Source organism: Styela clava, chromosome 2, assembly GCF_964204865.1.
Source record: "Styela clava chromosome 2, kaStyClav1.hap1.2, whole genome shotgun sequence".
NCBI lineage: Eukaryota > Metazoa > Chordata > Ascidiacea > Stolidobranchia > Styelidae > Styela > Styela clava.
The window spans coordinates 29,344,823-29,367,661 of NC_135251.1; the positions used below are offsets into that span (position 1 = coordinate 29,344,823).

Genomic DNA, 22,839 nt, shown 5'->3' on the forward strand with positions numbered 1-22,839 from the left:
CCAATAGTAAACCTTCCTTTTTCTGCCTGCTTCTTTAATTGTTTCGTCTTCTGTTGTAAGGTCGTCACGATTTGAGTAGTTAAGAGCATTAGTTCAGCCACCTCCGTTATGTCGGCTATATTCGTATCCGGTCCAATTAGTGACGATACATGTTTTCTTTGTTGAGTAGTTCCCCAGTTAGCTGTAGTTGTTAACAAAAATACCGATGCAGCTTTTTTATTCGTGTTTTCCATAATAAGTCTCTTATAGGATTGTATTGTTAATTCTGTTAAAGTAATATGAACATTGTAACGTAGTTTTTTTTTTTTTTTCTTTTCTTTCCTACTTTAGTTTTCAAGCCTGTTTACATCATACTTTGGATTATTCGCTATTGCCTCTAAAATTTTGGCAAAACGTTCGTGTGGGAGGTGTCTTCTCCTCCATTGAAATTCATCTAGGTAAGACGGGATCATTTCCCTTCTTGTCCCATGCATTTTTTTAAATTTTTCTTTCACTCCAGTCCAAAGCCCTTCTACACTATTTGTGGTTACCCCCTCATCAGTGACATACATCAAACTATGATTCACTGTTCGATGCGTGTATCCCATTCCCAACTTTTCTATGTCTCTGTAGGACCCAAAACAATCGCTCCAAATTTCTGAATGTGGTGCAACGTTTGCCTTTATCAATTCTTCCATTGTAGCTTTAGTTCTACCAGTTTCGGGCACTAATTGCAAACATATTTCTTTGGTTTCCAAACATATAGCCCCCCACAACCAAATAGGCTTGATTTTTCGGGCCCTAAAATTTGAGCATGGCTTTCGTTTGGCTATCAGCGTTTCATCGATGCAGACTGTCATTTTTTTGCCACCGATCTTTTTAAAACTCTGAATGAGTTCTGTCGAGCATATTTCTCGTATGAAATGCAACCAATCTACAACAATACGGGGACTCACATCTATTTCATATACGATTTGTCTCTGCGGTACATCCATGGCCCAACAATATAATAATATCACCAAGTTAACCAGGTCGATTTTACTTCTCTCGAAAAACGAGTTTTTTCTTATTGTCGTTGTATTACGGCAATTAGCTTTCCTACATCTAAACCTTGCCCCATCGAGCTTGTTTGCCTTATTGATTTCTTCTACCATGGCGTTTCGACATTTGGGGCAGTTCATGCCGCGGGCGAGTACGCGATGTTCCCGCAAGAATCCTATACAGTCTCGTACATTTGACAAAACCCCAAGGGCTGCCAGACTCCGGATTTTCATATCGCTGGTTGGTCCGGTACCTATCAATAAAATTCAGAATGTCAATTTCTCGTGTGGTTAAATTCATTTTATATTCTTCTTATCTACTCATCGTTAGTTCATGACGCATGAAATTCATCGTTAATAGCATTATTTATGTATCAGATATTGTCCGTATTCCCTAGACAATTGAATGTATTGTCCGTATTCCCTAGACAATTGAAAGTGTCGGTTAAGTTATTAGCTACGTTGTTTAGTGAACATGCGCCTGCTGGACTGTAGTACATACAATGAGCATATATACGCTCATTGAGTACATCAGATAAAATGCATTATGTATTCAAGGTATTAGTTAGTATTTGGTGGTATTTTTACACTCATGCTGCTCCAAATATGATTTTCTTCCTCATTTTAGATACTGTACTACAAAAGAAAACGGCAATGTTCCACCAATCCGACCTAACGCAGGCTCTAATCCCTGCTGCTATCAGTGCTATAAAATGGATCAAACAAGAAGTCTTGAAGCGTAAAGGTATAGGCCTATGAGAATCATAATAGTTGCAAACAGCCTAGATGGGCTATTCATATTGAAATACTTTAGCACTTTTCTGCAATTGGAACTGCCCATCAAACTCATGTTGGAGACTTCATTGAGGTTTTCAATTACTTTTTTACTCAACTATGAAGATCTTATGAGGTTAACGAGGCATTAATAAATAAAGCTGAGGAATTTGTTTGTTCACTGTATGAAGAGGATATGAAGAATGTAAATGATACCAGGGCACGTCTATTTAACACTGGCAAACATAAGGATTATACTCTCCACCCAACAATGATTCACTGAAGAAGCATGTGGCCCTCAAATCAGTTCTTGAGTTGGCAAACTGCAAGTGTAAGAGAAATAGTCAAAATAATTTATGCAAGTGTGCCGAAATCAACTTAAATTGTTTTTGTTTTGTTTTTGTATTGACTGCAAAAATCACAGTACACTTATAGAGGAAAAGTCGATTTTCGAGATAGTGGATTTTGAAAACAATTCAGAAGAAAGTGAATTAGATATTGCAGTTGATTTAATAAGTATCATTTATTATTATTTTTTTCGGACATTTGTTAGTGTCGTAGTCCTGTTTCTAGAAATAATATTGCCTTTGTTTAAATACATAACCACATAAACTAAAAAAAGACTAATGGTAATATTTCTGTTCACTATGTTATGTACATATTGTACATTCATTTAATTTTCTCGACTTTTCCGGAAAATTTCTAAGTGAGAAATAACTGATTTATTTGTGTTTTTGTTCTCACGATGTTAGTTTGTAAATTCATTGCTTAAAAATAAATACGTTTGATAGCTTCTATAAAATGGATGTAGCTTTTTATGCTTGTTGTAAACTGCTTGTGGTTATTACATAAAATTTATTCGCTAACGTGAATCAGCGTTGTTGGTGTCGTTGCTTTCGAGGTCACTCGCGACTCCTGTCACATAATTAATATATTTTTTGTTGTTGGTTACATGTATGCCATATTTTTCGTAATCTACCTAATAAATTATGATTGACTGAGGAAGTCTGATTTTGGTCAGGCAAAACATTACAGGAATACATTTGTGTTAGTGTGCTGTAGTGCTCTCGAATTGCATAGTTCTTATGTACGTGTTGTAAACTTATGGTTATTGAATTTCCAGGAACCTCTTATATTCAATTTCGCATCAGAATTGTGGAACTAGCTGTAATGCGTTCAGTATGTTCATTTTCACACAAAACTGAAGAATTTATTTAGTTACCAGATGTGCGCTACGAAACTCATTTTCTGGGCGTTCTCAAGGCTTCGTCTCACGGCCCATATCCGTGGTAAGGATCTACAAGTGTTTAATGACTTACTAATGCATTTTTTAACAACTTCTTAGCATAACTTAACTAATAATAATAACTAAACAGGGCTATGGAAAGGCTGCCCAACTCAACGCAAGGTCGAGCAGTAATAACTAATATTCATCCGCTCGCTCACAGCTGATTCGAGTCAATTGTTACGTCATGCAGAAGTCATTGTTCATTGCCGAAAATGTAGAGAATATAGGACAGATCGGAGCACATATTTCTTGTAGTAAAAGCGTCTTTTCCGTAAAACGTGCAACTTTTGGAAGTGGGAACAAGGCAATATTTGTTACTAAATTTTTAGGGAACATTTTAAAATCATTTTCAGGTAGTTACCTGATGTGCGCTACGAAACTCACTTTCTAGGCGTTTTTCAGGGCCTCGGCTTTCTAAGCCTTTGCTGTATGTATTATTGAAAAAATTGGTTTTATTGCTCTATCTGTATTACAAAATCTTGGAGTTACGACCAATACTCTTTTGTATCATAGTATGATTCCCATTTAAAGGTGTATGGAAATTAAATGATGTTTATATTTACGAAGTTACTGAATTAATGTTTCAAGTCAGGAATAATATGTTGCCAGAGGCCTTCAACGTTTATTTTACTGACTGTAGTTTTGTGCATTAATATGGAAATCGCTTTGCTTCTAAGGGAGCATTTTTTTTATTTATCTAACAAATTCAAAATTTGCTCAAAATTAAATCAAGTCATAGGCCCTAGAATTCGGAATGACATTGCTGACGTTTTCAAAACATCATCATATCAAAATTTAAATTTGAGTTATATTTACATATATACAAATAATAATTATAAAGGCAAAAGTGCTATTTTCAATAAGATACTGATGTGGATATATGTCTAATAGTCTATAAACCTGGTTCTCTGTTTATTATTTTATTAGATTTACAATCATGATCAACAGACCCTTTATTTTCATTATTTTAAAAATGTTAAAACCTAGATTTTCGAATTGTGTAGAATATATTACTGTAGCACCTATACCTAGTTTTTAAAATATTTTTAAAAAGATATCCTCCTTTCTAGTCAGATCACGTTTTCTGGTTGACGGAATAGTACATTCTATCCCTCTGAATCGCATTACAAAAGACTGAAGAGCGTCGGGTAATAACACAAGACTACCCTCTTCAACATGCATGTGGCAATTATTTATTGCTGAAGAGTAAGACCACCCCTATTTTAAATATATTGATTGCTTCGGTGGCTGAATATCGGTATTTTTCTTACATAGGCAACTTATCAAACCACGTCTAATAAACAGCAACATGTTTATCAACGAAAACGAAGCCCCAAATTTTTATCCGGACCGGGGCTCTTAAATGACGTCAGCCGCATTGGGGAATTTCCAGCACAATCGAGTGGGTTCCGTTGAGTACCATTAGTCTAATTTTAAGGTAATCATCAGTGCTAGTCCGAACATGTTTCTAACTCATGGTACAAATACGACAACCGTCTAACACCATGAACAAATGCCAGATAAGGTGTTTTGTTGATACGATTTTCTATTCGAATTTCTGTATTTTTCCAGAATCCAGATCATCATAATGTAGATTCCATTTACTCGTATGCTTGCGATTGATGAAGTACGATTAATTACGTCGAAGATTGTGCATTCTGAAATTGGTGTCAATAAATACAAAAAGTTGACTAAAATTAAACATATCCCATTAGTCCTATCGTAACTCGACATTTCTGTAAAAGGCTATACTCAATATGTATACGCACGACAACGTCTACAGCGCGCCTAATATATAGGGATAAAATTCAGTCTGACAGAGCTTGGTAGTTGTGCGTCGAGAAAATAATCAGGTAAGATTTCTCGCGTTTAATGACGCAGCATTCTTTTTCAATACAGTCGCTGGGTATAGCAGATCGTCTCGAGTTAATTTTTTATTTTTTTTTAATTAACATATATATACTTAGTTTGACATTTTCGTTTTCATAATTTCCCGTTAGACTTATTTAGGAGTGCCGTTGCTCGATAACCAGTATTGATTTTCCGCGTCTCCCTCACCCTGAAATACGGCTTGTTTATAATTTATTGCAACTTGTATGTCTTGTGCCTATATTCAGTATGGTGAAAAAAATGAACTACTGATTCGCGTGGAATAGAGTGGTTTATTGGTTAAAGATAAATCAACTTTCGCCCGTAAGCATGGCTCAACCCTTTTTGGTTTCGTTACAAACAAAGATATATATATATATAGAAGGAAAGACTGCTTGTGATCTTAAACAACATTTACAGATTTAAAATACCCCATGGGAGAGTTTGTGTGAGTGATTTGTCGGTTTTGCGCAACGCGTGCAAGTCTGTCTCCCATGCTTGGAGGTGATTTGGAACATATCCTAGATCGAAGATAACTTTTGTGCAAGGCCTCCAAGATTCCTGAAATCCAGGTACAATCATTCACAAACAGACGTTGAAGCATAAACAAAATCTAATGAATTTCTTTCATTTTTGTAGGTAGAAGTTATTAACAAATTTACAGGTTCCATTTTTTTGGATCACTCTGTATTAAGAATATTTGCAAAAAATACTTTGCAAGACAATGTATACCGGAAACGCTTTTTCATACAATATGCCATTATAATAGAAATACTGCTATTTTTGTTGAAATTGGACAATCAATTTAGTCATGGTCCAGAATATCCTCATTCTAACGTTCTGGCTGAGCAGAATGTTCAAATAGTACAAATTTACTATAAAAAAGCTAAAATTTACTAAAAAAGCTTTTAATCGAGATTTTTTTCATGACGTTTTTCAGAGTTACCATATATATACACTTATTACGGGAATGAAAAAGTCTCCGGCAAAACTTCCAATGAGCGAAAACTCAGAAGCAGATTCCTAATGAATGAAATATATACTCTGCGACCGAGAATCTCAACTAGTGTTGAGAAGTTGTCAGTTGTCAACGACAAAGCAGCAATATCCCGACCTGCAATAAAAGCCGAACACCCTGTTCAATGCAGGGATGAAAAAGAGTGGCTGTAGTTATTAACAAAATACTCCGCAATCTATCCATATTCTGAGTGATAAAACGCTGAGGTGAAATCAGCTTTATTTGGTCACAACAAAGAAACGTTTTTCATCATACGTTGGCAATGATTTTGGTCCTGACGCTTTTCTATTTCCTGGAGGTGAGAGATACTTTTTTTGGGTACCAAAAGCTAAAGGAGTTTACCACATAATCATGCCATTAAATGCGTTGACCATGATATATATATGAAGATAGAAACAAACACTGGTCTGGTCTCAACGTCTTAATTTCTAAAAAGGATCTATCGTTTTGAAATCTGAACTTCAACGACGTTCATAAGGCGCAAAAATGAAAAGTGAGTTGCAAGTGACTTTCTCTTTTATAAATTTTTTTTCGCGAGTCATCATCCAGAAATAAACGAGATTGAACAATTAGAAAAGCCATTAGCGACCACTGAAATGCCAAGCGCTACTGAGACTATAACGAATTAAAGTTTAGGATTGCGCGTTAGTGAATACCGCCATTGTTATTTTGAAACGTTCTAACTCTAATATCAATCACAGGATAAGCATCAGGTTAACAGTAAGGTAGTTTTGGCGAATTCATGATATCTGATTTTAAATATATCTTTGAACACGTAAGTAGCAGCCATTACCGACTGCAGGTCCGTATACCAAAATATCATATGTGGTGCATGATATTCCGTATATATACCAGAATTCTAGAGCTGAGAGGATAAGAATTACTAGTTGTATCGAAGACATTGAAGTGAGTTCCAAGTTGTATCAAGTTTTAATATAACGGATTTTCCTCCAAATTGATGAAACCACGGTTCTTAGTCCCTAACAACTGACAAAAATGATAATAGTGCGAGAACTTACCAATTTGTCAGACATCTTTGTGTTATGGCCCGAAGAAATTTAGATATGTTTGAGATATATACATATGCTAAGTTTTCGTAAAATTATTGATAAAATAATTCAAATTTACGTCGGCTTTAAGTATACGGAACCTATAAAAGAAACACGATGCGCAGTGCTAAAGCGAGAGAAAGTTTTCACAAAATTATCGCAAATGCAAGCATGACATTAGAAATTTCATACCATAATTATTATGTTAATAAAGTTATTTGATTTGATGTTTTTAAATTTTAAATTATCTTATTCAAGTGAAATTTTATTAACAGTGTCCTTACTTTTTTAATACACAACGACAAATGAATATGTGGACAAAGCAAAAAAATAGTACAAGGATTGGGAGAGTTTGAGTGTATAGTTTGAAAAATAATAAGCATTCTATGATTTTTCCATTCCATATTTAGAAACTTATTGAAATATTATTTAGATAAGCACTTTTACCGTCACAATAAGTTTTACTAACCATTAATTTGGCTTCCGAGTTTCATTTTAGTATTCATTAGCAATTTGAGTATTCATTTTAGCGCTCTGTTTAGTACCGTATTTTACGTACCACCTTTAAATCCCAACTTTTACCTCAAAAATCGATCATATGCATAATGTGTGGATCAGGTAGTGCTTTATTGCTTACACTCAAAACCAGTACATGTATTGTTTTAAAAATTGTTGCGTCTTTCAGCCAGATGCGCCTTATGTATTAAAATAAATCCAATATGCCTATAACATGGTCCGTAAAATACGCTATACAAATTCTTCAATATACTCTTACATTACGAACACCGTACTTTGAATTCCCTTTTTTTACAAAATCGATCGTGCGTTTTATCAGCCGGTGCGCCCAATGTATGGTCCATGTAGTGCTCTATGCTTCACTGCCCGCACCCAAAACCAGTGCTAGTTGAAGTCGTGTAGTCATATACGCCTGAAAACCACAATCTAAGCAATGGCTGGTTTCTGGCTATTCAATATCAAGTCAAAAACTCCCTAATGTCTTTTCTTTTCCTCTAGTAATTAATCATCAATGAGTCGGCAATCTTTTTGCGTATATGTAGTTGCCCGTTGACTAACATTTCGACAAAATGAAACGCTCAACAAATGAAAATATATTGTTTGATGCCAGGAACTCGCATTCATTCAGTTTTAGTGAATCCCAAGGTGAACTCTCAGCCCAGCGGGCATATATAAATCAGGCACAATTACCAATAAAGAAACGTGTTGAGTAATGAAATTGAGCATAAAATCACCTACAGCTTGAAGCAATATGATTACCAAATAATACCGAAAATAACTGAAAAATGAATCAAATGAAAAAAGAAATAGAAAAAAGAAAGAAAATTGAGTGGCATATGTGATGAAGTCTGTGAAAATGACCAACTTTCAGTCATAAACTATACACATGTAAAAAATGAAGTACACAAAGTTGTCACATCTGACAGTGATAAAATTTGGAACGAAATGATATTCAGTTTTTTTCTCGTGTTCATGCTTGAGGCTCTTTTCTCTTTTCGCCAAAGTCCAAATCATCTTATACAGATGTATTATCACTTGCTATATCCAATAATGTACCGTTAGAATCACGCACAAAAAGCGAGACTGAGTACATATTCAAAAAATGCTTATATTCGTTTTCAATCTCCATACTTTCACAAACTTTAGCAAACAATTCTCGACCCTCGACACTCCTGGAAAACTCCTCGACCACGGTAATGGCACATACAGCCTCTGACACAGGACCGCCCACAAGCTGGCACATAAACGCTTGGATAGGCATTGCAAGTAGGCAATCTGGAAGTCGACGAAGACGTCCAAGTGGCACATTCTCAATTGTACCAAAATCCACATATTGTACAGGAATTGATTGTGGAGACTGAGGTGTCAATAAAATAATGGCACGGTGCCATTTTTCATCTCCAATGTACCGACACAGACATGGTTCACCAGCCTTGATATCATCATACATCAATGGTGCTAATATGTTCTTTGCAACATCTTGGATTTGAAGCATGATCTTCTGCCATTCAAGAACATCATTTGGTACTGCTTCTTGACCCTCTCCATCAACTGCTCGAAGTCTCACAAAAAAGATGCAAGGATCCTCAATGTGACTTACGAAGCATGGAACACATTCATCAGGAAACAGAATTTTGATGCTGGAATATGATCTCTCAGACACAGCTATCCGATTTGTTATTGGTGATAGAGATCCAGAAGATTCTATGTCACCAGAAGATTCTATGTCAGCAGTACATTCAGAATGAGTATCCTGAAAAACACAAGTTTTAGATATGATTCTTGTTCACTCTTGGAGAATAGAAAGCAAGAAATAAAAGGAAAATATTATATGAAATCTTTTGAATATGTTTTGTGGAACGAAAACAAGTTGTCCTGAAGGTGGGTTATCATGGAAGAAATTTATGGCGAATTTGATTCCATATCATTTAAGATTTTTGATGTTCACCACTTACATAAAGTGGACTTCATTTGCGAGACTCAAACTATGAAGTCAATCCATTAGAAATCGGCTGATAATTAGTATGTTCTGCAGATGACATAGTACAGAAAACTCACTGGCTTCATTTTACAATTGGTTTCAAATGCAATATTAAAATTTTTCTGTGATAACTAACTTTTTAACATTTAATAAAGAAAAGAAGAATATTTTTGAAATGTTGTACATTTAGGTTTCTAATACCTTGGTCTTCTTACTGTTGATTGGCATTGAATTGGGAAAACGTCAAACTTGGAAAGCAATAATTTTGGTTTTGAACTACTCACAGGTCTCTGAGAAAGTGCACTTTCACTGTCGTTATGTGGCCTAGCGGTACTCAGCGTCACAGTAACATCATCATCAGAGGTACTTGAATCTTCATTGGCAACAAAGGTGGAAGTAGTATGTGATTCAGCATTCAAACTATTTTGAGTGTTTGATGAAGTCTTTGTAGGATTTGCAATTTTTTCGCCTGTTTGCCTCACTTTCAGGGGTTTGAAGCAGTGGTGAGACATGGTGGCACCAGCACATAGTATATCTTGATATCTTAATACGTTTAATATAAAAGCATTATGTTCTGAAGGTGTATATCATACACAAAGAAGATGACAAAACACTTTGAAATCAAGCAAATGAGTTCTACTAGTTGAGGTTAAGTAAATATGAAGAAACTAAGTTAAGAAAGAAAAAAGTTAAGTTAATATGAAGAAACAGAAAAGGCAATCAGAAATTATTAACTAGACAGCTACAATGATGATCGGACTTTTAACCAATCGTGAGGCCGTGGTCCGACATCTTATGGATCTTAATGATTCATTATCTCATGACGGTCACTACTCTAGACTCAGACTAGATATTATACCTTTCTTATTTTTTGGGAAGGGAAATTATTTGTCAATTTATATGAGTGGTAAAGCTTTAGTTTACTTCTAGTTCTAAGTAAATATCATGTTTGTTGCTATGGCAAGTTGCTTTGGGGATAAAAAAATGAAGGCATCCTGGAAAACTTTTATGTCTAACAGCAATATATAACCCGCAATCATAAGGAAAAAATTGAGCACCATAAAATAACATATTCGAAATAACAATTTCCCAATTTTTCTAAAAACGGTGAAACTGGTGGGTAGGTCTTGGATATCCTGATTGAAAAAGCTTCCTCTTTTTAGCAAATTTAGTATTACACAATTTATTACATAGAGTTGACAATCATTTTTACAACACAATACATAAATCTTGTTGTAAACAAAAAAAGCTTAGTACGAGTCATTGAAAATGAAATAAGGAGAAAACTTGGTATCCTGATTTTCACAGGATGCAGGACTTAATTTGCCAGGCCAGCCCCAAAATACGAAACTTCAGATATGGATATGTAATAGAAAGTGCTTTATTCTTCTAGAAAAATGCTCTACTACATTTTTATTATTCTCCTTTACTAAGCTTTAGAAGCATACGAGAATATGCCTTCAATTCACAATATGTCATTCAATGTCAAGGAAGGAAAGGAATAGTTCTGACTTTTGAGTGACTTGATCATATTCCATCCAATTTATTCAAAACATTCGATCTCCTCAAATAGAATTATTTCAAGACATAATTTGTGAAACATGATTCCTGTTATTCCAATTTTGCGGAATGTGAAAAAATTTAACAAGTTGACGCATTCACGAAGTGATTGAGAAAGATATTTATTGGGATTGTTGCCAAGTAAACCTCAAGAAAGATTTTATGGCAAAGCTACTGACTTGGGCTCTGGCTCTGTCCCAATTTTAGTTATTTTTGTCTATCAGAAACAGACCCAACAATTTATACTACTATGTATGTGCATGCAATGGCGTTTCTTGTCATAGTTATAAAATGCTTGTCTGAAGAACTCTGAACTCGGTCAGACGAAACGTTACAGAAATATATTTGTGTAAGTTTGCAACAAGACTCTTGAATTAAATAGAATAGGTATTTTCACTCCTGCCATAGCATCCTTGCGTTATACGCATACGGATCTACCTGCGCAAAGGCATAAAGCAAGAAAAGGTAGTTAGTTTTACGTAACCCCAACTGTTAGTAATAAATATGTTCTCTTTTTCTGTGTGTTCTGAGAAATGTACATATCAACATATTTCATGGTTGAATTTAAGCTAATGTGAAACTCATATTAGTTAACAATAACCAAAACTTACATACCCACTATCTTTTTGCTGTCTGCGACTTCTCACTGGAAGAGCTAAACCCTCTAATTCAAGTAATCTGGAAGTCTTCAAATAATCAACGATTTCACTGGAATCAGCTTGATGTTTATTCTTAATCCAGATTTCAACAGGAAGTGTGTCACTGCTTTCAATAATTTCATCCTTCGGCATCAATTCCAATAAGCATTCCTCGCCCATCACCAGTTCCTCGATAAAATATTTCATAAAGTTTTATATAACATTTTGTGTTACAGGAAGCATACGATTTAAAGTAATTAGATATGATTTTCATATTTATACCAGGGGTAGGGGAAAAACGACTCATCCAGTTCATGACGAATGAACCAGCCTATGTTGGAAAGGGGAGTCTAACAATCCTTTCACACAAAATCATTCCCGGTGCAATTCATATCTGCAGATACACGCAGGGTAATAATCAAAGATACAAGGGTAAGCGTAGTCCTAATGCTTGGCACAATGAGCAAACCCCAGTGCAATATTTATATGTCCGACTCTGGAGTCTAGTAAGACTGCTGTTGTAGGAAAAAACCTCATCTTAAATTAGTTTTGTTGTATTCTACTCCTCTGTATAAACTGGTTGGGAAATATATCTTGACAAAACAGGAAACATTTTATCCGCTAAAAGATGAAAAAAAAAAAAAAAGTTTTTGAGGATGGGCAACAAGTTAGTTCTCAGTTTTTAAGCTGCTATGGAGATATGGAATGTACACATATACTGTTGAGCATACCAGCGTTTTGCAACACGCACAATAATAATTATGGAATGAATATTTATAATTATCACACATTTGTTCCAGAGAATTAGAATAATAATATGTATTCGTACTCGAAACAAAGACACAGCGGTTGAGGTCCACTTTGTGCTTCCACCAGCTGGTTGAACTGATCCCAAAGAACATTTTGTTATAAACTGATTCGTGTTATCATAATCTCTTTTAGGTCTTTTCAAATCACACATAGGCCAAGTTTCCACCCATCCATAATCAGTCAGAAGTACTTTACATTCCTGTCCAAGCTGTGAAACCAAATAAGATCAGGAATTAACATTTTTTTGACGAGTGGTAAATGGCCAACTGGTAAGAAGCAAACAATATAAATTATAAAGTATAACTTTCGCCATGTTTCAAATATCCATACAGGTATACAGTAAAACTTTAATGAATAAAATGACAAATGGGGTATGAGACATGATCCAATTATCTATTCTGATCTAGCATAGGTATCTAAGATATCAGTTGTTTCTCATGAGTTGTGTATTTACTTATTGTCTAAGTCAGATAAGAACTACTACTCTTTTGAACACACTGCATTTTTTCAGAGGTGTAGTGAAAGTTGGAATTAAATTTAACTTTTCGAATCTTTACCTCTGAATCCTCTAAAGCCTGTATTTGACCTCTACACCATCGTTTCTCCATTTTTGATCTCACCACGCAGCAATCTCCTACACTAAAATTATCACCAGCGTTGAACATTGGATCAAAATCTGAAATAAAGAAATAAATCAATTATGATCAGAAACAGGGGAGCAAATAAAGAAAGTCTCTTTTTATTCAATAGTTACTTATCACGTATGCAACACATAAAAAATCATATTTTATCATTACCAAAAAGGACTTCATACAATCAATACTGTTTTAGATGGCAAAAATACTGAATAATCAATCATACAGGGCAAACAATCACTGTGGTTTTTCGAAAACATTTACATTAGTTCATCATGATGAAACTAAACTATGACCCACCATCTGCAGTGAAATCTACAATCTCATTCATATCTTCTTGCAAAAGCAACATCATCTTATTCAATTCTTGCATTTGAACCTCAGTCTGCACATAGAATAGATTAGGACCAATTGCGTTCGTTACACGAGATTTGCTTTTCATGTTCTGATCATTTTTTACTTCAGGTACTTGGATAATTTCCAATAATTCTGTCACGCCAAGATCGTTATCAAGTTCCATTTCTCGAGTTGCTGGCTGCGAAACATCAGCACCTGCAGAAAAATAGTTTGTATCGTCCAAATATCATCGAACATATCGTGCTGCGGGTACCTTACCAATTTAAAAAAGATACGAGAATAGAGTCAGGCCAGACTTTTATTCCAATTTTCCTTTAGTTCTATTACGAACATGGGGGCTGTCAGTATTAGCCATGTGAATATCCCCCTATCCATAGGTTTTACTCAAATTGATGTGAAATAGGCGAACAAAATTAGTTAACTCCATATTGGTACTCATACTTCAGGAGCGCCCTAAAAAACTAGGAATATAGTATTATGGAAAAAATTAGATATCATTATTCACAGGTATTTATGACTGAAATAGATTAAAAAAAATAAGGAAAATAAGGACCTTGCTTCTTTGTAGACAGAGCTTTGTCATCATCCGTATTATTATTTCGTACTATGTGACCTTCTCTATACAATCTATCACTGATTGATAGGACACTTGGATCTTCATCAGTGTAATCATACAAATCGACATAATAAATCCCTTTTCTAACAGCCCTTCATTAAAATTGAAAACATATGATTAGAGAAACTTAATACTAAAACAAAAGTACCATAATATATTGTACACAAGTAAAGATAAACAAACAGAGTGTGGTGCTATGAGCCTATGAACATTTACAATTTCATAGCATTATTGTTTCTTCACAACTACTGGTCCTGAATGTGGGTATTACCATGAATTCGATTTACAATTTATAAATCAATATTCTAGATGTAGCTAGAATAACTGATGCTTCGATAGTTAATCTTCCGAATCTACCACTAGAGCCGTTGCTCACATCTTGAAAAAGTCTTTTTTTTCAGATAGCTTGCTTTTCACACTTGCTCTTAACGAAATGGAAAAAATGATAAAATGTTCTTCAATATCTTTTTTTTACCTAACTTCCAATAGCATTTGTGATTGTGCACATAATTCAGCAAATCTTTTGCAGGCAATTTCAGAAAAGTCATCTTCATCAGGCAAAGGAGATACATCAAATAATTGACAGGATAAAGCCTAATTTTGAAAACAGAGAAAAAGATGGTATATTTTGTCATAAATACGCCATCAGTACAATAGTAGAACTGTTACTCTGTTAGATATTATTTTGATACGACTTAGCTAACCTAATAAAAACTCTTATAAATTAACTTTTTTTTTACTTGGACTGGAAGCCTGGTGAAACATTCTGGAATTTTTAACAACTTTGAGAAGTGGACGGTTCTTGTATCACCATAATCAACATATAAAACATCCACTGTCTGCTGTTTGTTAACCTTGATTACTTGAGCCCGATACCATTTTGAGTCACTGTATTGTGCAAGACAAACCTGAAAATAATTTTGGAATCCTTTTGTAGTAATATCATGCAGTGAAGTAGACTGTGGATTTCTCTCAAATCCATCAAAATGCTCATCCACAAGATATTAAGGTGCAAAATTGCAACAAGATCGAAATATTTCCTAATTAATGACTGGAGCAAGTGTGGGCAATCGTTTTGACTTGCAGGCCACATTGTCTCAACAGAAGTTAACAGAGGGCCATAATTTCTAATGAGCGCAGTGATATTGAATTCTAATTATTACGCAGATACTGTTACATTTTGAGTCAAATAAATATACATACATAATTAATTTGTATTTTGAATTTGGTATAAAAGCCTTATTGCGTTTGGCAAGATTGTAGACTATCATTCGACTACAGTAGCACTACTTTAAATAAGTGATTGTTTCGTACAAAGTACATGTTGCTTTTTCAGTTTTTATTTAAAATATAGTTTAATGCAACTCAAACTCGATATTGTCAGAGGTATCACAAATAATAATGCTTGTAGGTGACAGATTTTTTTAAAATTTTATTCCTGATTGATTGGAAACCACTGTCAGTCATTGCAAGAAATGAATCTAACAGAATTGTAATATCATTTATATCAAACTACATCAATTTTTTATACATTTGCTAGGCGCTTTCGCGAGTCGCGAATTGTACTGTCATGTCATAGCCGTATACTGGGACTGTCGTATACTGGACTAGTGGTTCACTTATTGTTAGATCTAATCAACTCTGGCCTTCATAACACTATTTTCATTACTGAAATGTTAGTATAGTATTGCAATATTCAACTTTGTAAGCAACAGTTCACCAATCCGGCCTTAGTGGGTAATAAGGATGATTTTTGAATTTATTGAAGTATTCAAGAGTTTTTCCAAGTACAAATCCGGATTACATAATTACAGTTCCAATGAATTCCATGCCTGTATTCGGAAACAAAAACCTTCTACTGTATAAAATTTTTCAAGAATGCCAGTGTAAAACAACTAACTGGTACGGGATGAAACATTATTTACAGACAGCTTTAGGATATTCGCTATACTCAAGTTGGAATAAAAAAGACTAAAATGGCTTGCATCCTTATACTAAAATGGTTTTCAAATATTAATATTAAGGTCTCTAAGACAAGAACAATGAATGTCGAACATATCTTTAATTCAACTAGATATTACGCAATAAACAACCTGTGTTGACAGAAAATTTGACCAAGATTCTGAAAACATGAGAGTTGGCCAACCCCAGTTTTTGAACGTCTTACATCAAAAGGTTACCAAACATAAAAATATGGGATAAATAATATGTAACTCCTAGTATTTATACTCTAGTGCAGGGGTTCTCAAACTTTTGGTGTTGCGGAGCCCTTGAAAAGGTTAACTATTATTCACGGAGCCCCAAAATAAATGTTAAAATTGTTACTTTCGGATTAATATTCCTGAGCAAGTTAAAAGTACTTTACTCAATTTAAATGCTGAACCTTTTTTGAAAGGGTTAATACAAGTCATAAAAAAATCTAAATTTCAAACATAAATTATATATACTAAAGCTGTAAATTTGACACTTGACAAACATGGTCGAATCCCTTTTGACATGTTTGGAAGACTTAAAAGGCCGCTAATAATGTGCGCGATTGCATTTTGTTACAATCGCCGATTTTTCCTCAGCATGGCGTGTTTTTGAACCTTTAAACATCTTCACGCCGGTGTTTATTCTCCCTGATTCAAATTTCCCTCTGCATATACATGTATTGTTACACAATGACGACGTTAATGGCTTTTGTGTTCTCGTGGGGAATTATGAGTTCAATGTGAAAAACATGTTACCATATTATAGTCATCGGCGACGAAATGCTAAAAATAATATTTAATAAAGAGATAAATCTGCAACTCAAATTTCTTGATTAAAAAGCGGCATTCTGAAATATTAAAACTAAAACTTAAAATGGAAGATCACACGTTTGGTTTCAGCAGACTCACCTAGGATTGAAAACGCTTTTATAGACATTGCAAATCACAGAATTTGGTGTTATGTTAGGTTTTCATTGTAGTAACTGCGAAATCGAAACACAAGTCAATTGTGCGCGCGATGTAGGCCTACCTTTTTTTCCCATTTTGAAACTACCGACGGAGCCGCACGCAATCAATTGTGCGCGCGATCCGCGATGTACCTTTTTTCATTCTGAAACTACCGACGGAGCCGAAGGCAATAAAATAAATTTCAATTGTTCGTATTTTGCCCAGACATTGTGTTTTTTTAAAGGGCGATATCTTGCTTAAAAATAATCTCAAGTGCGTAAGAACAAATCAAGTTTGACAAATCCCAATATCGCAAAAATACGACTCCAATTTATTGATAGTTGGCAGTTTATCACATATTTTATGTTATTTCAGAATAATATTCTTCCATTTTAGTAATCCTAATAGTAATCTCGAATCAAACGTGAGTAACGATGAGCACAATTACATTATAACGACGAGACACGTTAAATGCTCGCATTGGTCATGGATTGAATATTTCACACAACAGAAATCTCGTTATACGTTTTTTTTAATCGCGAAGAAAGTTGCACGGTAATTTCCGATTCCAATTTTGAACCACCTTCCTCTTAAGAATCCTGGCTGCGCTCCTGCTTATAAATAATGTCATTTTTTAATTCAGCCTCTTTGCCATATTTCGAGGCCATATTGTTGTCAGATTTTATCAAAGCTGTTATTGCTTCTTTAAACAGTTACAAAATTAGTCAGTATTTTGAAAAGTAATCGAATAGCTCGCGGAGCCCCTGGGTTCCTCTCGCGGAGCCCTGGGGCTCCGTACGGAGCACTTTGAAAACCTATGCTCTAGTGCACGCACAACAAAATATAAAAGTTTTAAGCGAATTTAAAAAAAAAAAGAATTTGAACAGTTCACAGCTGTATCTATCATTTTCTATGCAGTACATTTCAAGCACTAATCATGTTAATTTATAATTTAGGTATTACTTGGCATGGCATACCATTTCTTCTATAGGACACAAGATTTGTAAATCATGCAAACTCCTTGCAAAAGCAGATGCTCGTTTTTCAGGAGACAACTTTCGCCGTACCCATGACTGAATCTTTGTCATCAACTGAGTAAGATATGACATGTTGCTATCCATTTGTTGCACGCAAAATCTGAATTACATTAAATGGGGTTTATGATCATAAGGTGGGTGGTGATGATAACTACAAGCTGTTAAATATGGATAAACTTTTGAGAAATTGTTTCGTATAACAATACATTAATTTTCTAAATTTGAATACCGGTACCACTTCAACTGAATTACATTGAGTTGAGAGAAAATGAACTTTCGAAAATCAAGAATTACTGAAATTAAATTGGCCAGGTAATGAAGAACTTTATGCCATCGCATCAATAAGTGGGTTCTATTGCATTGTGAACTCCCTATTCTTTAACCTTGCTCATCTTGCATATCCAACAAAATAAGTAACAAACAATCCACCACGTCTCAATAAATCTGTGTAAACTACTCACCTATTGAGTGATTGAAATTCTGATATAACTACACTGATAAATGTAGAGACTGGCAAAAGAGAAGGTGTTAAAAACTTTCTGGTGGTTACGGCAGTATTGTCCAGAGATAGTAGAGGTACAACATTCAATCTAAAAAAAAAATCTTGTTTTGCTAAATGGTTAACATGTATTTTGTAGGATTAGGGGTCACCACATTCATAGATGAAATTATGAATATCTTATTATTCGAACTCAAATTCTGACTTCTACGCAACAATGAAACCACATAAGCATATTTAGATTCTATGTTTCGATAGAGGTCTTCGATCATTTTATACTCTTAACTTATTAAACAAACAATGGTAGCGGTTTTATATTCTGTTATTCAAGTGATTCAAAACAACTTTTATAGCATCTCCGAAACAGTAAAGAATGAGAGTGCATTTAATTAAAATCAATGATGTACTTACCGTGCTAAACCAAGAAACACCAACGCATCCCTGACAGAAGTAGGTACATCAGCATCAATTTCATCAGCAGCAGGTTTGTGGAGGTCGACCATTCTGTAGCCTTTCTCTCGTTTCACGGTTGTCATGAGCAGAGGACGATCACCGATCAATTTAGAGAAATATCTGATAACATCTTGGCCCCATCCCAGATTTTCATCGATAGGACTGATATTATTCATAGCACAGGGTATAGACAAATCAGGTATAGATTTTAGTTTATCCGGCAAACAACGAAGACAAGAAACTTTTGTTCTTGCTGTATTTCCATAATCAATATATAGTACTTCGACAATATCTGGAGGACCAGCTGTTTCTTTAGGCATAAGAATTTCCTTGGAAGCATTATCATTTTCTTCTCCAGGTTGTTCCATATCACCATTTTCGTCTTCACAAGGTTTCAAAATTTTTGTGATGCGACCTCTGTACCAGCTACGGGCAGGTTCATAAAAAGCAACACAACTATCTCCCACTCCAACTCTTGTGAGAATTTCATCTACCAATGGCTTCCTTGTCTTATAAACTTTGAGACATCTTTGAATGGCATCGAGATGAGATTTGTCTTCCCATCTCTGTACACAGAAATTTGATGGATTTTCCATAAAGGTTACATGAACAAGCTCCTGACACTTCCCATGTGGTTCTTGTAGATGCCTTAGAAGTTGTGTAGTTGGTTTAACTCTTTGCTCTTTATCATCTTCAACGAGGTAGCCTTGTACGGGAATATCCAACAAACCAGGGCAATCCTGAAGCATTCGTAGTTTATATTTAATATTATTTGTGATTCCAATTTCCCCCAGCTGTTCTATATTAAATGGAATATCGGGATTTAAAGAAAATAAGAAACGTTGATCATAGCCATTTTGTTTCTCTTTGTTATTATTTCCGTCACAATCATCCGAGCGCTGTGTTTCAACAGTAAATGGAAGATACTTTGATGTTCTCAATACTGCGAGAATCTTATTAGGATTCACTACAACTTGTCGACAAGTTTCATTTGAGAGAACGAGTTCAACATCAGCATGAGCTTCTCTAATCGGAAGTTCTCTTGCTTCAACCTCTCTCAACAATTCTAGAATATCATCACAGCCTTTTTCTGCACATGTTTGCAATTCTCTGAGAAGTCCAAGAAAACGAGCTTGCAAAGTACCAAGACAATCCTGAAAGCATTGGTGAATGTAATCAGCTTGTTGGTAAGCATCATATTGAACATTTTCAAGTTCAAGCTTGAGCATAGACTTAACTTTTTCAGTATGTGTTAAAGCAGATGATGTTTGGGTTTGTGCAGTTTTCAGTTCTTCTTCTAAACTTTTATACTTGTCCAACATCCGCACCACCCCATGGCCTTTATGATGATCACTGATCATGCATTCAGGACATATTGGTATTTCATCTTCTTCACAGAAGAACTCTAAAAGGCGACAATGAATTGGACATTCTGTTGTGATCAAACTGGGTCGCAATGGAATACTGTGATGCTGCCTCAAGAATCTTGAGTGACTGTGAACCAAACCAAAACATTTCTTACACATATTTACTTGGCAATGTATGCAGCGACATGTTGCTTGAGAGTTTATACATTCAGAGCAGCGTTGTCCCATTGCCCTCTGGCTGGAACGTGCCGGATTTTCGGTGATGTGATCAAAGTTCAGAAAACGATAAGAAAATAAAGGGAACTTGTGAATGCAAGACAACACACCAGCGATGTACATATTTGGCCAGAGATGTTGCACACCCTGCAATCCATCCCTACAAGGGGTTTTCGCTTTGCACTGAAAACACTCAACTTCTTGTTTACCTTTAGCCCATTTTGAAACACAGTGTTTGCAGAATGTATGTCCACATCTCAATAAAATTGGGGAACGATTTGTTGCACCTTGAGACACGGCATCAAACTTTTTCTTACAAAAACCACATTTAGGAAGGTCAGTCATAATGCTCTGTGATCCAGTAATCGCAAGCTTTCAACACCTGTTCTACTGTACTAATATACAATCTACAGACTGACAGATGATTGAACATTATACAAAAGTATATCAGTATATAAATGGTAGTCTACAGACCGACAAAGGTGCTTTTAAATATACTGATATGTATTTCTAATTTAGTATGCTCCAAGTGAAGCCAAGAGCGCCCAACCAAAATTAAAAATATGACTACACGGTACAGCAGCAAGAGGGGATTCAATTAATTATCTTCACCCATAGCTTGCACCCGCGTACATTTACACCCACGCACAATTCAGCAATTGCACCCGTGTACATTTATACCCACGCACAATTCAGCAATTGCACCCGCGTACATTTGCACCCACTGATATTCGCATCTTTCTGTCTACGCCTCTATGGAAACTTGGAATTTTGTTCCCATAAGTATTACCACCCATGAATACCAGTCTTTGAAGTAAATGAAGTTATCAATCAATCAATTTTCATTTCGGTCGCTCTGGTATAAAACAAAACAATAACAAACGAACAAACACAAAACACAGAGGACCTGGAGGACGGGCATAACTTAAAGAAAATTTAAAAACGTGAAAATACGCGCCCGGGTTATATTGCCATTTGCGCTGAACTAGAGACATCTTAATGTTATGAACATTAATGAAGACGAACTCCCTGCAAACCCGGACGCGATTAATTTGGATTCCTGTCCATTAACACAGATCGAGGAAAACAACCCGCATGGATATGGTAGACACCATTGTGACGCTATCGCTGCTGTAAACAACTTGTTCCATTCGCTGTCGCAAGTCGAGGTCGTTTCTCGCTCGTTATTCTCGAACTCGAAGTACATCTCTCTTGTCAGTCTCGTGCAATTGATTTAACGTATATATTTACGATTTAACACACTTGATTAATTTGTGCACGACCACTTTTCTTCGTCTACTAACTAGAGATGTACCGATACCACTTCTGTCGCCGATACCGATACCAACCAAAACGCCGATACCAATACGCCGATATTTGAAAACGAACGCTATTGCCGATTCCGATACTGTGTAATTATTATTTCAAGTGTGCATGGCAGACGGGTTAGAACAATAGTCTTTGAGCATCATTAAATAGTGCACATCATTTCAGATCGAAAAAGAGATATATCACATATATCTATTAGGAAATTGATGTTTGGAATCCAAATGCATAATTGATTCAGATGCATTGAGCACTGCCGCTAGTAATTTCGGTGTTCAATTAGACAACAAGTGGTAAGCCTTCTTATCCTACCAAACTGGCGCGGCGGTGTGGCTCAACGGGCTAAGCGTTAGGAATACGCTCGCCACCGCACCTCTAATTACTCTGTGTGGGTTCGCAGGTTCGAATCTCATGCAGGGATGATTATGTGCGAGAGGATTGCTGGACTCCTCGCCGTCGTTGGGTAGTTCACGTAACCGCTGGTCGGTTACTTCTTCCTCCACCACCAAGTCCATGCTTCCGAAAACAAAACATTATAACTAATCCCATACCCGACTTGGAATGGTAACCGGACGAGAGGCCGTGGTTCGCCATATGGATAAGCCGTCTTATCGGCTTTCCTCTCCCCCGGGATAAATATGTAAATCCTAATCCTAATCACATTGAGTTACGTGCGCAGGATTTTGTGCGAATATAACGTCGAATTTTGTATTTTACTCACCGAAAAATCCACTAATATTTGTCGGAATTTGGAATTAATTGAGCCAGTTTGGCTGATAAATAGCTGTAAACAGGTTAAAATCATATTCCCGTTTTTACTCGCGAGGATGAAAACGTGCATGGATCATAGTTCACGATCAATCCAAGCAAAAAATTATTTTAAGATCAGT

General features: G+C 35.5%; 1 protein-coding gene across 1 annotated transcript; it reads right to left on the reverse strand.

Annotated features, from left to right (window-relative positions):
- Window positions 1-8,125: 8,125 nt before the first annotated feature.
- On the reverse strand, window positions 8,126-21,074 carry LOC120335835 (uncharacterized). Its single transcript, XM_039403446.2, has 12 exons — window positions 18,999-21,074; window positions 18,550-18,678; window positions 18,029-18,188; window positions 14,871-15,038; window positions 14,606-14,724; window positions 14,068-14,222; window positions 13,458-13,709; window positions 13,080-13,198; window positions 12,542-12,730; window positions 11,690-11,901; window positions 9,799-10,057; window positions 8,126-9,286 (listed from the first exon to the last, which is right to left on the reverse strand). Exons 1-12 carry the CDS (start codon window positions 20,966-20,968, stop codon window positions 8,549-8,551), a joined length of 4,470 nt encoding a protein of 1,489 aa, XP_039259380.2. The 5' UTR covers window positions 20,969-21,074; the 3' UTR covers window positions 8,126-8,548.
- Window positions 21,075-22,839: the final 1,765 nt, after the last annotated feature.

Excerpts from the sequence above, each read along its gene's own strand:
- LOC120335835 (XM_039403446.2), bottom strand. The coding sequence starts at position 20,968 with ATGACTGACCTTCCTAAATGTGGTTTTTGTAAGAAAAAGTTTGATGCC. Across the intron at positions 15,039-18,028 it reads TGTGTCCTATAGAAGAAATG|GTTTGTCTTGCACAATACAG; the intron begins GTATGCCATGCC and ends AATTATTTTCAG. Across the intron at positions 12,731-13,079 it reads AGGCTTTAGAGGATTCAGAG|CTTGGACAGGAATGTAAAGT; the intron begins GTAAAGATTCGA and ends TTGGTTTCACAG.